This window comes from Notamacropus eugenii, chromosome 2, assembly GCF_028372415.1.
Source record: "Notamacropus eugenii isolate mMacEug1 chromosome 2, mMacEug1.pri_v2, whole genome shotgun sequence".
Taxonomy (NCBI): domain Eukaryota; kingdom Metazoa; phylum Chordata; class Mammalia; order Diprotodontia; family Macropodidae; genus Notamacropus; species Notamacropus eugenii.
This window is the reverse complement of record NC_092873.1, coordinates 462,198,101-462,213,038: the sequence shown is the minus strand read 5'-3', so window position 1 is coordinate 462,213,038 and position 14,938 is coordinate 462,198,101. Positions and strand designations below refer to the sequence as shown.

Here is a 14,938-nt window from a genome sequence, read left to right as displayed (position 1 = left end):
TCAGACCAGGGTTGGAAGCTGAGTAGTATCAGTACCTCGAGGAGCCAGGAGCACTCTTTGATCTTCCAGAACGACTTTCAGGTCACCAGCCCATTGAAAGGACTCATTTAACAGTAGTACCACATCTGGACATAGACTTGATTAGCCAAGAATACTTGTTATATAGGAACTGAACTAAATTTGGAAACTATTCCCCCAGAGACCAAGGTAGGGGAAGGGAAAGTATGTCCTGGAATTATTGGGAAGAATGTTTGTAGGTTTATTCTTGCCGTATCTGTGAAATCAAGACCTCTTTGTAAAAATCCCCCAGTGTTAGAAGTGCTTAAATGGAACTGGGTGATAGATTCTGGTCCCTTAAAAATGGTAGGACTTGAGCTGATAACAAAGAAAACCCTGAAGGCACCGGAAAGCTCAAAGGAGGGAAATGTAGCAAGTATGATCCTAAGAAAGTGGGGCCAGAACATTGCAGAACAATTCTTACGTTTTAAAATCTTAAACTGAACCTAGAAGAGCTTGGGCCAAGATTGGGAGAGGGAGCATTCTGTTTATTTGTTGCACTAAGGATAATTCCTAAGTACTTTCTGTTGTGGTTGTTCAGTCATTTCTGACTATTTGAGGTTTTCTTGACAAAGATACTGGAGTGGTTTGCCATGTCCTTCTCCAGCTCATTTTACAGAGGAGGAAACTAAGGCAAACAGTGAAGTGATTTGGTCAGGGTCACACAGTTAACATGGGGTTTCCTCCATTTGCACATAAGTACATACAAAATATCCAGGGTGTCCCAAAAGGTTTAGTGTCTACTAAAATCTATGTTAAATAACTTAAAACTGCACCAGGCTTTGGGGGGCACCCTGTATATAAACTACCTGTACTGCCAGGTTGAGAGGACTTGGGCCACATTAGTTAGCTGCCTAGTCTCAGGTGAAGCCGTTGCTTTCCCAAGGGTTCCTTTGGAAAATTTCTGCCCCAGGCTCACTAGTTCTTTTGGATTAGATAATTAGAAACAACACCTCATAAACCTGGACTGTGGCTACTCCAGCACTGCACCCCTCAGGGGATTGTAATCTCTGGCTGACACCCAGCTGTGTGGGTTCAAGCTCTTTTGTCACCCCGGAGGGTTGTGGGTTTTTTATTGTCTTCCTGATCCCAAGACGACTCCCTCTTCCTGTCCTCTCTGAGTTCTTCCATCCTTCAAGCAATGACTGGCTCAGATAAGGCTGCCAAGCCCCCAGGCTTAGCATGTACTAGAAGAGCTTCTAAATTCTCATTTAAGCCCTTCTAAAAATGCTCATGGGTGCTGCTTCCTCGTTGCCCAAGACAGCTCTCGGTTGGCAAGTAATATCCTTATCAGGGCCCAAGTGTGGCTGTTACTTTGTATTACCTGGGTAACATTTCTCATATATGCTTCCTCTCCTTTACCACCTGGTCTTTTAATACTTCATACATGGAGTACAGCATGGGCCTCCTGATTGGTCACCCTGCCTCAAGTCTCTCACTGCTGCAGCCCATCTTCCACTCAAACTGATCTTCCTAAAGCCCAGGCAGGTCTGATCAGGTCACCACCCTCCCCTTTTCAATGAACTCCAGTATCAAACACACACTCCTCTACTTACCCAAGCATCTTACATTTTACTCCCAGTCCCATTACCTGGTAAGTCAGTTACATTAACCTCTCTGCTGTCCCTCACTCAAGACACTCCATTTCCGATTCCTGGCGTTTTTACTGGTGCCCTGCATGCCTGGATTGCTCTTCCTCCTTATCTCTGCCTCCTGGTTTTCTTCAAGTCCCAGCTAAAACCCCACCTTTCCCCAAAGTCCTTAACACTAGTGTCTTCCCTCCTCTGATTCTCCCCAGTTTATCCTGTAAATATCAGATCTGTGTATAGTTGCTTGCATGTTCTTTCCCCCATTAGAGAGCAAGTTCCTTGAGAAAAGAGACTGGCTTTTACACTTTTTTATATTCCCTGGGATTAAACATAGTGCCTAATACTTGGTAGGCAGTTTTAAAACACTCATTGACTGACTAATTAACATCCCACTTAGAAAAGAGACATCCACAAATGCCTCAGATTGTTAACAGCTCCCCGGCCAGGACTCTTCCTGGGTCAAAGGAAACATCTGCTTCAGGGGGGCCTCTCCTCATTCTTCCATCACAAAAGACGTCTACAATAGAGAAGCAGTAAAAGCCAAGGGTGAGTCTTAACCCTCTCGTTCCCATTGCCCAAGCATGGCCCTTTAACTCTGGGAGGCAATCCCAGAGCAGGCTAAGACAAGGGAGGGTTTGCCCTGGCTTGTGAAGACCCCGGGCAGCCCTTGTCACATGAGTAGCCCCTGCTTGCTGTGACACTACCCTGCCCATCATTACCTGTGAGTCTTGCAGTTTGGTCCTGTGCCCTCCAACAACTTGCATCAATAGCTCCAGGGGGAGTCTTTCCCAGAGTGTGGGTGGAAATGGAACACCTGGGGTCTTCGGGGCATGTTCCTAGAGGGATGGGGCAATCAGATCAATCGCCTTCATTGTATGCTGCGGGATACACAAAGGTTTAGTGTCATAAATCTAGAGCCCAAAGAGACCTCCAGGGCCATCCAATAGAACTCCCTCATTTAACCCATGACGAAACCAAAGCCCAGAGAGATTAAGCAGCCTGTTGAAAGTCGCCTAGGTAAGTGTCAGGAGGTGGGACTGGAACCTAGGTTCTTTGACTCTGAAGCCAGTGCTCCTTCCATGAGACTATGCTGTGTTCCCTGAGTTACAATATCATTAATGATGTGCTCTTTAAGGGCACATTCCTTGCCTCAGTGTATCAAACAAGCCATGGTGGGCTATAATATTTACATATATGTATATTTGTAATATATGTATATACTACAAATTGATATAGGGAGAAAGAAATGAGCTTCCCTCTCCATCTCAATCTGTTCTCCCAACCCTGCCCTCAGCAAGTCAGTAGACTGAAATGTCTACATTCAATTCTCTATTCAATTCAATAAGCATTTATTAAGTACCTACTATATACTGTACTTTTGGCACATTTTGGTACTCTTTAAGAACAAACTACAATAATCAACCAACTAATTATATACTAGGTTCTGTGCTAGGTGCAGATGACACAATGATAAAAGCCTCTGAGGAGTTTACATATTATTGAGGTGGGAAACGCAATATGGACACAAAAAAAGTGAGAACAAGGGAAACCCCCCAGGATTCCTACAAAGTTCATGCCCCAAAGATTTTCTTGGATCAATTCTTTTCTCTCCTAAAAACAATTTTCTCCAAATGGTTTTGACGAATCCTGCATTCTCTGGCAATAATCATTGCCTTTCTTTTTCCTTAAATATTCAAGCTAAATTCTTCTGTCACTACTTGAAAAAAGATACTGCTACATATCATACAATTTGCTCACTCCCTGGAACTCCAATGGGTGCCCCTAATATCACAATGATAAGGAAACTGTGTGTCAGAAGTGAGTAGAGCACTTGGGTGGGAGATCAAATCCAGCCTCTGACACTTTACTAGCTCTGTAACCCTGAGCAAGTCACTTAACCCTGTTTGTCTCAGTAAATGTGTAAAATGAGCTGGAGAAGGAAATGGCAAACTACTCTAGTATCTTTGCCAAGAAAACCCCAAATGGAGTCATGAAGAGTCAGACATGACCGACAACTCAAGAATAACAACAATTATAGTGATATTTGCATAAAAAAGAAAATCTAGCTAGGAGAGACATTGTAGGTGCAAAATCATCATTGAAACTGGCAAATTATTGGTAAAAGGGTAAAGGGAAGGGAAGAATCAAAAATAGCTAAGATTTTTAGTCTGGATGACCAGGAGGATGGTTGTTCCATCAACAGAACAGGAAAACTGAAAGCAAAGATCTGATGATTGGTAGTTTGGGATCTGTTGAAAATGAGTTTCAGGGCACTACATCAAAGTTCAGTATATAGATTTGGTAATTGTCTACCTAGAAGTTATAATTGGAGTCACCAGAGTAAATGAGACCATCAAAGGAAAGATTGTAAAAGGAAAAGAAGAGAATACAGCCCTAGGGGATAGTCACACTTAGGGGCTGGAAGAAGAGGAATCAACAGAGGGCACTAAAAAAGAGTAATCAGAAAAATGGAAGGAAAATGAGGAGGTAGCAGTGTCATAGAACCTGAGGGAAGAATGCATACCAAGAAAGAGGGATTGGGCTTCCAGTCAAGATGGCAGAATAAGAGTTGAAGGGAGCCAAGATTCCTGAAATCCTGTTTGGAAAACAGCAATATACAGACCAAAGAAAAGGAAAAACCACTAAAAACAAGGGAAGGGACAGCCACCTGTATACATACACACAACAAAATAAATGGACAAAGAGAGGAAAAGTGCTGATATGATGAAAAACTACTGAGAAACTGAACAGGCATGGCACAGTACAGTGGGCTGGCTACCTGGTGATGTCATTTTTAAAATTTTTTTCTACGGCAACCCAGGAATCAAAGAAAAATGAAAAAGGTCCTTGGTCCTATATGGCTCTCTTCTGCTGCTGTGATTGTGACAGAATGGTAGTAAAATGTCAACAGACTTCAATTTGATTATTGGTACTCTAAAAGTTAAGATATTTGTCCAGTGACCAACAAGTGGACTTATTACTAGAGGAACTGAATCATATCAATCTTGGCATTCTTTTGAAACCAGAAGAAAGAAGAAAATGGCAACTAAGTGGAAGAATAGTATCCAGGTATACATATAGCTGGACGAATGTAAAATTAAAATCTGTATTAAAATATGCTAAAATGTTAATATAAATTCAACATATTGCCTTCCAAAAACTATGGTGGCAAAAAAATTTATGATAAAATTTAGTATTGGTGGGGTCATGAAAAAAATATATATATATAATATATATGTTATATATATATATATGGCCACATATTTGGCTGTTTCATTGATGGGCTTATAGATTACTGCAAACATTTTGTAGAGCAACCTGTCCATACACAATGAGTCAAAAAACTAAGCCTATCTTTTGACTGAGATTGGATTGCTGGGAATTTATCCAAAAATATCACCCAAAAAAGGGAAAAGTAAGATCTGTTACAAAATTTTTGTAACTACTTTAAAAAGGAACCTTAAGAAAAAATCCTCTAAGTCCTAAAACTGGAGGACTGAATAAATTATGGTATAGTAATGTAACAGAATATTATAGTACTATAAGATTATATTAAGAATACTGGGAAATGTGGAAAGTCGGACAGATGCAAAGCAAGATCATCAGAGGCATAAGTATACACACATTGGCTACTACTACTCCAGGGTAGGCTACTACCCCAAGAGGCAACGAAAAAGCTCTTTCTGCATCTCAGACAGAGAACTAGAATGTTGCTGTGACTCAGCCTTCAAAGATCCCATCTCTCCACTGGATCCTGCCACTGGTTTGATTTTAGCAAACAATGTGGGGAGTTCTGGCTGTCAGTGGAAGGAGAATGTTGTTGGGCATTTCCAACTGTCCTGTTTCACCTTATGCTTAAGAAGACCGTCATCCCCAGAAGTAGTTCTGAAATAACACCTGTTTTGCGTTTGAGATCAGCATTTAGATTGCTTCACATTTCATCTTTTACTAGCAACATAGGCATTTCCATTTACATCATTCAAGATTCCTCATTGGCAGCTTTCCACACCAATGAAATCATAGGTTCAGATAAAAGAAAATCATTAAAAGCATTAACTGAGCAGCTGTTGATACTACTAAGCTCTTGTGCTATTAAAGTAAGTTAATTGGATAAAGTGCCTGCTATCTAAGGCTTATCAGACCAACAATAATGACATACATATTGATATTCCAGACCTCTTATTAAGCAAATATTTAAATTAAATCAGTTAACCATTTCTGTTACTTAGAAGCAGAAGGGTGAGGCCACACACAGAGGGACACACAGATAGATAAAAGGCCCAGGAAAAAAAAAGAGACTGAAGAATAAGGGGTTTCTCCACTACATGATTAAAAACCCTGATCCCAATCATCAACATAGTTAGCATTTATATAGCGTTTTAAGATTAGCAAAGAACTTTATAAATATTATCTCATTTTATACTAAATAAATTATTATTTCACTTTATGTTAAACATTATCATCTCAACAACCCTGGAAGATAATTATTATTATACTCATTTTATAGCTGAGGAAACTGGGGCAGGCAGAGTGGCAGTGACTTGCCTAGGGTCACACAGTTAGTAGGTGTCTGAGAGTAGATTTAAACTCAGGTCTTCCTAATTCCAGGTCCAATGTTCTATCCACTGAGCCACCTAACTCCCTCATAGTATTCAGTTTTAGAGGACAGTTAAAATTTGGTCATGTGATATGACAAGGAACATATAGCAGAAAGAGTGCTAGAGTTGGAGTCACAGTCGTATCTGGGTTTGAATTCTACCTCTGGTTACCTGTGTGACCATGGGCAAGTTACTTAATCTCTTTGGGCCTTAGTTTCCTCATCTGTAAAATAAGGATAATGAATTCTTGATATGGTTGCCCTGAGGATCAAATGAAATAACTTACACAAAGTACTTTGTTAACCTTAAAGCACTTGTTTAATTTAAAAAACAATTTTTTCAGTAAACAAAAATCTATTTTATCTCCAATCTATTACCTCCCCATTAAAAAAGAATTCTTGTAACAGATGCTTGTAACAGATTCTTGTAACAGATATGTATAGTTAGGTAAAAGAAATTCCTACATTGCGCATGTCCAAAAAAAAAATGTATCTTTAATGCACTATCCTCATCTAATACCTCCCTCTCAGGAGGTAGATAGCTTGCTTCATTATCAGTGCTCTGACTTAAATCATTTGTATAAGTGCTATTTATCAGTAACACCCACCCAACCACTAACTCACCGTATGACCTAAGACAAATCACTTCATCTTTCTGTTTCAGATTCCTCACCCATGACAAGAAGGGATCAAAGATCAAATGATCTTTAAGATACCTTTTAACTCTGAGGTTCAATGGTTTGGACCTCACTGTGATTCTAATCATACTTAACTGGTACCTTTACTTTGGTTTGGAGCTTCCTAACACCAGTTTGAAATCATGGGATCAAGTGTAGGTTTTTGAAATGATTAATTCTCTGCTTTTCCACTGGAAGTACTATTTGCTGGTTAGAAACATGGCCAGGGAGTTGTTGTGGATAGGATAAGCAAAGTAAAGGTAGTTTTAGTAGGAAATACCACCTGGTTCCCTCAGGAACGGTGATTTATCTATAATACCAATTTACTGGATGGTGGATAGTGAGTTCCTCCAGATTCTTCTTTTATGAATGATATTATACTGATTGTGTCAAGCTCCAGGATACTTCATGCCTTCTAGAAGATATCTATAATCACTCAGAGGAGTCTGTCCTGTTCATCCACATAGGAAAGACAAAGTGGATGAAGAATATTTATTACCTAGATTTCAGGGTACATTTCAGGAAATTGCAAAGTTCTTTTACTGACCCCAACCTTCCCATCAAAGCTATAGCTTGTCTTTCCAATACTAAAATTTTTCTGATGTTGCAATATGGAAATGAAGCAGGAAAAGCCACTGTCTCTGCAGAACTAAAGATGAGAATCACACAGAAACCAATGGAGAGGTTCATGCTGGGTGTAAACAGGTTATGACATATATCCAATGAGCAACTCAAAAGAAGATCAGAAATAAAGATTATCATTAAAGAATATTATTATAGGAAAAGAGCATCTTCTGTTCACATGGCAAGGGACAAGTATGAAAGGTAGACAACCAGAGGGCTCTCCTAGCACGCTCTAGGTGTTCGGAGAAAGTGATGTTGAGTGAATGCTCTATGGTGAACTTTTGGACAAACGTGCACAAGAGACCCTTAGGATGGGTCCATATAAATGAGATGCAAACTGCATCATTGGAAAGAACTCCTAAATAAATTAGCTCTTGAATCCATTTGAGTATTTGAGTATCTGTGAAGTTGATTATTTCATCATGATAAAGAGCAGTATTAAGCTTTTTAGTTTACTGTAGTATGCCATTCTATATCTGTATGAAAATTCCAAGAAGTTTAAAAAGCTAATCAATAGTAATGTAAGAGGGTGATCCCATTGGAGGATATCTTTTGGTACTGTGGAGAATGAGACAGGAGTTTTGGCTATTTGCTAAAGGACATAAACAGCCAGAAGTCCCAGGTTAGTCCAGATGGGTGCTTGCCTCCTCCAGCATCACACCCAGAAGCAGAGGTTGTCTCTAAGAATAATGGCCACTGAACCAGGAAGAATGTCCCTCATGGTAGACTTTAAAAGGGACCCTGCTAAACCATTTTGGGAAGGCCCTTGACATAAGCTAAACCTAAAACATGCTTACGAGATTGTCCCCAGATATCTACTCTGGGGTAGGAACATAATGAGGCAGAGAAAATGAGGAAAAATCTAACCTCCTTCCTCAGAGGTCAGGCTTCATCAGAACTGAACCTGGTCTATGTGATCCCAGAGCTGGAGCTCCTTAGTGGGAGAAGAAACCGAACTCCCATGCTAATAAGCCCTGTTACAATAGATTTTTTAAAATACTATTTTCAATTAGATCTGGGTACAGTGAAAAGGTTTTGGAGCCAGAAGACCTGGGACTAAATCATAGTCCTGTTACTGTCTATCCATATGACTTTGGAAAAATCACTTAACCGTTTTGGGCCTCAGTGTCTTCACCTACAAAACAATATTAGACTAAATGACTTCTAAGTCCCTTAAAACTCCAAACCTCAGTCAAGGCATCACTCTTTTGTGATGTCACTGGTCCTCTTTGAGAACGAGGGATTAACAGCAGCTATGATTCTATCATCATAAGCTTTGTGAGGGCAAAAGCCATTTAAAAAATTAATTCAACAACAATTCAACAAATAATTATTGTGTTTATTACTTATAAACGACCAGGAACATAAAACTAAAACAATCCTATCTTCAAGGAGCTTGCATTCTACTAAACAGACACTTCTCTATCTTTCAAAGCAAATCGTTTACAACTCATTATTAAATTTCATTGATTTGATGGATTGGCTAACATGATTCTCAAGTCACAGGCTGGAAACAATTTTTCAGAGGATCTAATTTTCCTATGTAAACCTTGGCTAAGAGATCCCACTAAATAGATTAACACCTTCTACAGTCCCAAAGGCTATTTGTTTGTTTTTTGTTTTTTTTTAGGGAGTCAAATCACTCTTTAATACAGTTAGAAAAACTTCACAGCATGAAGAATTAACTTGGAACTCATAATAAGTTCAAGGTGAGTCAGAGTAACATATAACACTAGAAAATGTAACATATAACAGAATAACATTTTTATCAGCTGTGAAGGGGAGATGCAAAATGTAGCCTTAAAAGTTGCCAAATATGGTCTATCACTCTCTTCTATCGTAAAAGATTCTACAACATATCACAGAAATAACTGTTCATTAATCCACTGAATATCAACATTAATGAAGTAAAAAAAAAATGGAGACAAACACTCGGTAGGAAACTACTTCTGTTACAACATGAATGGCTGTCACTTTTATTTGCTGTGACAGTTATCTACCACCATATAACTTGCTCCTCTACATGAGAGATCTAGAGCAGTTGAGAAACTAAAATGTACACAAAACAAGCTTTACAGCATCTATCCTCAAATCTTTTTGTAGTTGAATTGGTTCTTACCACAAAGTAAGAGTAAATTCTGATTTTGAGAAGGAAAACCTTGGAATAAATATGGGAATTAGAGGATGAACTATTTAGTCTATTAATCCCAGAACTCTTCTACAACTGGTCTTCTTTCACCTATCACCTTCTACTTATTAGTGTGTAAGTTTCTAGCAAAATAAACAGTGTTACAGAGAGAGAAATGGGATGAAGTCAAAATAGGCAACAGAAAAATGGTGAAATGAAAATACAGGCAAATTTCCACATTAACAATGTATATTGTCCTCAATCCAAAGGATGGAATGTGAGCCATTTACCAATGTGAGGACAACAGTGAATTTTCAGGCAGGGACCTCATTTCTCTAGGAGTGATTCTAGCTGTTCCTGCAAGGAACTGAGCTGTTGTTTCTTTCTTTCTGCTGTTTGAGCTCAACCAGCACAGCCTGAAAATGGGTCTTGAGTGACAGATTTTCTACTTTGATGATAAGATCTTCCTGTCTTTTTGTTCTTTCTTGAGTTTCTTGGAGTTTACCTTTCATTATATCAATCTGCTTCTGAATTCCCATGACCAGATGATTTGTCTCCTCATTTTCTTGGCGCTGTTCATCAGATTCATCAAGCTTGTCTTGTTGTTGCCTCTCTAGGTCTTCCTCATCTTCATCGTCATGAGGATCTCTTTCATCTTCCTCTTCACTACTACTGCTAATATCATTAAATATCTCCTGAAGCTCATCATGTTCTGAAGAGCTATGGCCCTGCTTATGATTCATTCCTGGAGATGAAATTTCTAGACCTGCTAAGGAAACCTGGTTGTCCACTTCCTCTTTTCATCTTCTGTTATCACCTCTCATCAAGTACTGAAAGCTTCTGCATCTGTACTGAGAAGCCTCTTTACTTCTTTTTCCACAGCTGATGACTCAACATACTTCTTCTTGACTGTCTTACGGAATCTCCTCTTTATGACATTCTTTGGAGGCAGAGTGATACCATGGTTCCAGACGAATTTCCTCTCCCAGTCCTTATCTTTTTTCTTTCTTGCTTTTGGATCAGTTGTGGCAACTGGTTCTTCTGGAGGTGGGTCAAGATCCCCATCCACTGCACACAAGCATCTCCAAAGACTACTTGTTATAACACATTTAAAAAAGTCAAACTTATAGATGGAGAAATGTTGAAGAGGCAAATCTCATGAGTTTTTACTTGATTTGTTTTGAAAGCCTGAACAATTTAGCCCACTATAGCTGTCATTGTTTTTTGGATAAAGCATTTTGAGAGGATGCCTAGAAGGTTGATCCTTTGGGGCTAACTGCTCTTTCACTATGAGAGATTATGTTTTTACCTGTCCAATAATTACAAAAGTTTAATTGTATTCTCAAATTCAGTTAAGTATATGCTAATGAACTTACTTGATGTAAAAGAAGAAAAGAATATTTATGTTTAACAGAATGATAATGCTTGTGGAAGAGAGCCATTGAGGGAATACTATGGATCATGATGGAATACTATGAAATATTAATGTCTATCTTTGTGCCATTAAGGACATATGATATAACACATTTTACAGATGGTGAAATTCAGAAATTTTTAAATGGTTTTTACAGTACCTCTTCAAAGGAAATAGCAAATAGGTAGAAATTCAGCAGCATAATTGGGTAGGTTAGTATTTATTAATAGTATTTATTAATGGTACTAATGATACTATTAAAACAAGTGCTAGCCATAGTATTTATGGAGAACAAATGAGTATATTTAATTCAATTCAAAAAGCCTTTATTAAGTCTTTTTATGTACAGTGAACTGCACTAGGCTCTGGAGATAATGAAAAACAGTACATATTCTCAAGAAGCTTACATTCTAGTGGAGGGATGTATATTTAACCAAGAATAAATACTTTGAACAAAGAAAGAGCACAAATGAGTGGCCATAGAAGGTTTGTCATATGTTGATCTTTGAAGGAAGCTGAGTATGCTCCATATCATCACATAGAGGTGAGGAGAGAATATCTTTCTAGGTACCTGAGCAAAGCAAAGGCATAGCAGATGCTATTCTGAGTTCAGAGAATTGCAAGTAGGCTAGTTTGGCTGGAATATCGAATTCATGAAAGGGAATAATGAGAAGTAAGTCTAGAAAGATAGTCTGGATTCCTGTTCTGGACCATGCGACATTATGCAGTGGGAGAAGTGCTGAACTTGGAGTCAGAGGACCTGAGCACCTTTAACATGTCACTTAGAATCTCATGTTTCAGCATCTGTAAAATAAATTGATGGACCAATGACCTCCAAGGATGCTTCTAGCTCTACATCTATGCTCTTAAGACTCAGAATTAAATCTGCACAAAGAGACAATAGCTCTTTTTGGGGAAAATAAATACATATAGAGTGTCTCCAAAACCTTAAGCTATTAAAGCTGCATTTTAGAATACTCTGTATACATATTAGGGGGAGTATTAGTATAGCATGTTGGACAAAGGTTCCTTAGAGTTCTGTAATATGTGAGTTTCAACAGTTGCTGCTACAATGATTTCCACAGTGGTTCTTTAGTTGAAATGTGCTTATGTGGTCTGGTCCTGTTCCTAAGACCTCTGAATTGTTTAGCCTGAATTCAGCTCTCTGGTTAGAAGAAACAAAAACTCTATGTATCACATCTCAATAACTCATATTAAAAAAAAACTCACTTTGAATACAGATAATTTAATATTGTTATTATCATTAGCAAATTAACAAAAGTAAAGCCAGTGATAGTTATCATTTCAAATGTGTAGCTTTTTCCTCTGGAGGAAGTGTGTACAAGGAAGGTGAGAGTATGAACTGGTTGATTTCCATTGCTACTTTTATCAATGGTTGGTTATTCATGTTTATAAGTGAAAACTAATGGAGGCATTTATTCAAAGAGAATTTACCTAGTGTTTTCTTGGTATGTAACAGTTTGCTAAGTGTTGGAGGATGTGGGTGGAGGAGGAGGAATACAAAAGAAACTTAAGATGTGGACCTTGGCCCTTCAGGAATTTCCACTATGGTGGCATAGACAAAAGAGAGCCACATGAAATTGTTAAGAAATGATGTAAGGCAGTGTATGATTAAATGCCAAAATGAATGACATGGGCATCAAGTGCTGTAAGAGCTCATTGAAAGGGAAGAACAAAGCCAGCTAGAACTGTAAGGCAAGGGCTCCTGAAGGAGGTGGCATCTGACCTGGTTCCTAGAGGGATGGCCAAAGGAATGATGGTGGGCTAGGACTGGGAAAGGCATGCCAGAGGTGGGAAATAAATAGTGTTTGCAAATGTGTAGAGATTAGAATAAACATGGCATGGATGGAGACAAAGCACAAATTAGCTTGGCTGCAGTAGGTTTAATTTGGAAATAAGATTAGAAAAGCAGTGTGGAGCCAGATTCTATAGGTCATAAATTTCAGGATAACAATTAGCTATGAGCTAGTTATTAATGCTCATATCATTATAGCATATTAACATATTATAATAGCACTTTAAAATTTACAAAGCACCTTACAAATATTTTCTCCTTAGATCCTCACAACAACCCTGGGAAGTAAGTACTACTATTGTCCTCATTTTACAGACAAGGAAACTGAGGGAGGAAGAGATTAAGTGCTTGCCCAGGTTCATATAGCTGGGATCTGAGGTAGGATTTGAACTCAGGTCTTCCTGGTTCCAGGTCCAGCATTCTACCCAATGTATCACCCTGTCTGCCTCTAAAACTAAAAACTATAACTTCCATTTACATAGCTCTTTAAGATTTACAGAGCACTTTTCTTACCATAAATCTAGAGGAGTTAATATGAGTGTTATCACCCCCATTTCATGGATAGAGACACCAAAAATCAGTGATTTACCAGCTGTACCTAAAGTTAGCAGGTGTCAGAGCTAGAATGAGTAGACTGATCTTATTATGTATGTGTTACGTATGTGGGTGGTTGTTGCAGGTTTTTTTGGCAACATATGAAAGTATTGTTTTTAGGTAGAGTAAATTGGTAATCTGCTTTATTTACTCCACTCATCATGGAGTGGAGGTGACCCTGGATTCTTGAATCCTATGCTACTGGAATCCAGACTCTGGCAGATGCAAATAATTTGAAAAAACTTTAATGACAAACCCAATAATATGTTACATTTGTTGTCCAAGGTCCAGTCTAGTTATGTTCTGAGACTGGTTTTACCAGCAGCTGATTTTTTCTTTTTGTACAGAAGCTACAAAAAGCCATCTATTAAGGTGTGAAGGGATACTCAAGAACTCCATCTCCTTTCCTGGAGGTTTGGCTCTGAGGCCTGCCTCATTGCAAGCAGGAGAGAGGAGAACAGGGTCATCCTGGCAAGTTAATTATTTTAGGTTTGGCCTTTCCTTTTTGACACCTTTTCCTGGTACAAGGCTGTGAGAGACCTAATCCTAATTTATGGTCCCACCTTGCAGGGCTATTGTGAGGAGCAAATGAGATAATACTTGTAAAGTGCTTACTTACCACAGGGCCTGGTACTTGGTTATATAAATGACTATTTCTGCTGAAACCACAGTTCTATATGTAGGTAGACTAAGGCTAGTCAAAGCCTTATAACCTTTATTAGATGCAAATGGGCCCATCCAAAATTTCACATCTATTAGGCACAAAATAATTCATTTTAATCTGATGGTTTACAAATGTGCAACTGTGGCCACAGCCAAGCCTGAATGCTGGATACCGCCATTTCTCAATGTCTCCTTAGCTTCCCCTTACATCCTACAAATTTGCCTCAATCTTATGGGGGAGAGACATCCAACAGGAATCAGGAAAGACTGAAGATGTCACTTGAACTGAGCCTTTAAGGGAACTCAGAGTTCCAAGAAGTGGAGGGAAGGAGGGAAAGAAGTCTAGGCATTGGGGACGGTCTGTGCAAAAGCTGGAAACGTGTGTGGGAATGGCAAACAGGCCAGTTTGGTATGAAGGAAATCAATGTGTTATCAGTCTGGAAAGGTAGACTGGAGCCATGTGTTAAAAGACTAGTTTCTATTTGAAAGAAATGATTATTTCTCTCTTATATTAATAATTAGCTATTAATTGACATTAACCCTTTTTATTTCCTCATTCATAAACCAGCCCTTGTAGATTATTCAGCCCATTTCTAAAGGACATTGCTGATAGATGAGATTGCCCAAATGCTTTTTGATACATGCTTTTTTGATCTTGAGTGGGACACCAACTCAGACACCTTACAAACAGAATCCAGTCAAAGCAAGATCTTGCCCTTGGAAAATAAGCCCCTGTCTGTCCTTGAGACCTTCCAATAGAACTTAGGGTGACCCAGCTT

At 38.8% G+C, this 14,938-nt stretch overlaps 1 protein-coding gene across 1 annotated transcript; it reads right to left on the bottom strand.

Annotated features, from left to right (window-relative positions):
• Positions 1 to 1,943: 1,943 nt before the first annotated feature.
• Positions 1,944 to 10,532, bottom strand: LOC140524180 (transcription initiation factor TFIID subunit 7-like). Its single transcript, XM_072638608.1, has 3 exons — positions 10,178 to 10,532; positions 2,366 to 2,524; positions 1,944 to 2,163 (listed from the first exon to the last, which is right to left on the bottom strand). The coding sequence occupies exons 1-2, from the start codon at positions 10,413 to 10,415 to the stop codon at positions 2,505 to 2,507; spliced, it is 258 nt and encodes an 85-aa protein (XP_072494709.1). The 5' UTR covers positions 10,416 to 10,532; the 3' UTR covers positions 1,944 to 2,163; positions 2,366 to 2,504.
• Positions 10,533 to 14,938: the final 4,406 nt, after the last annotated feature.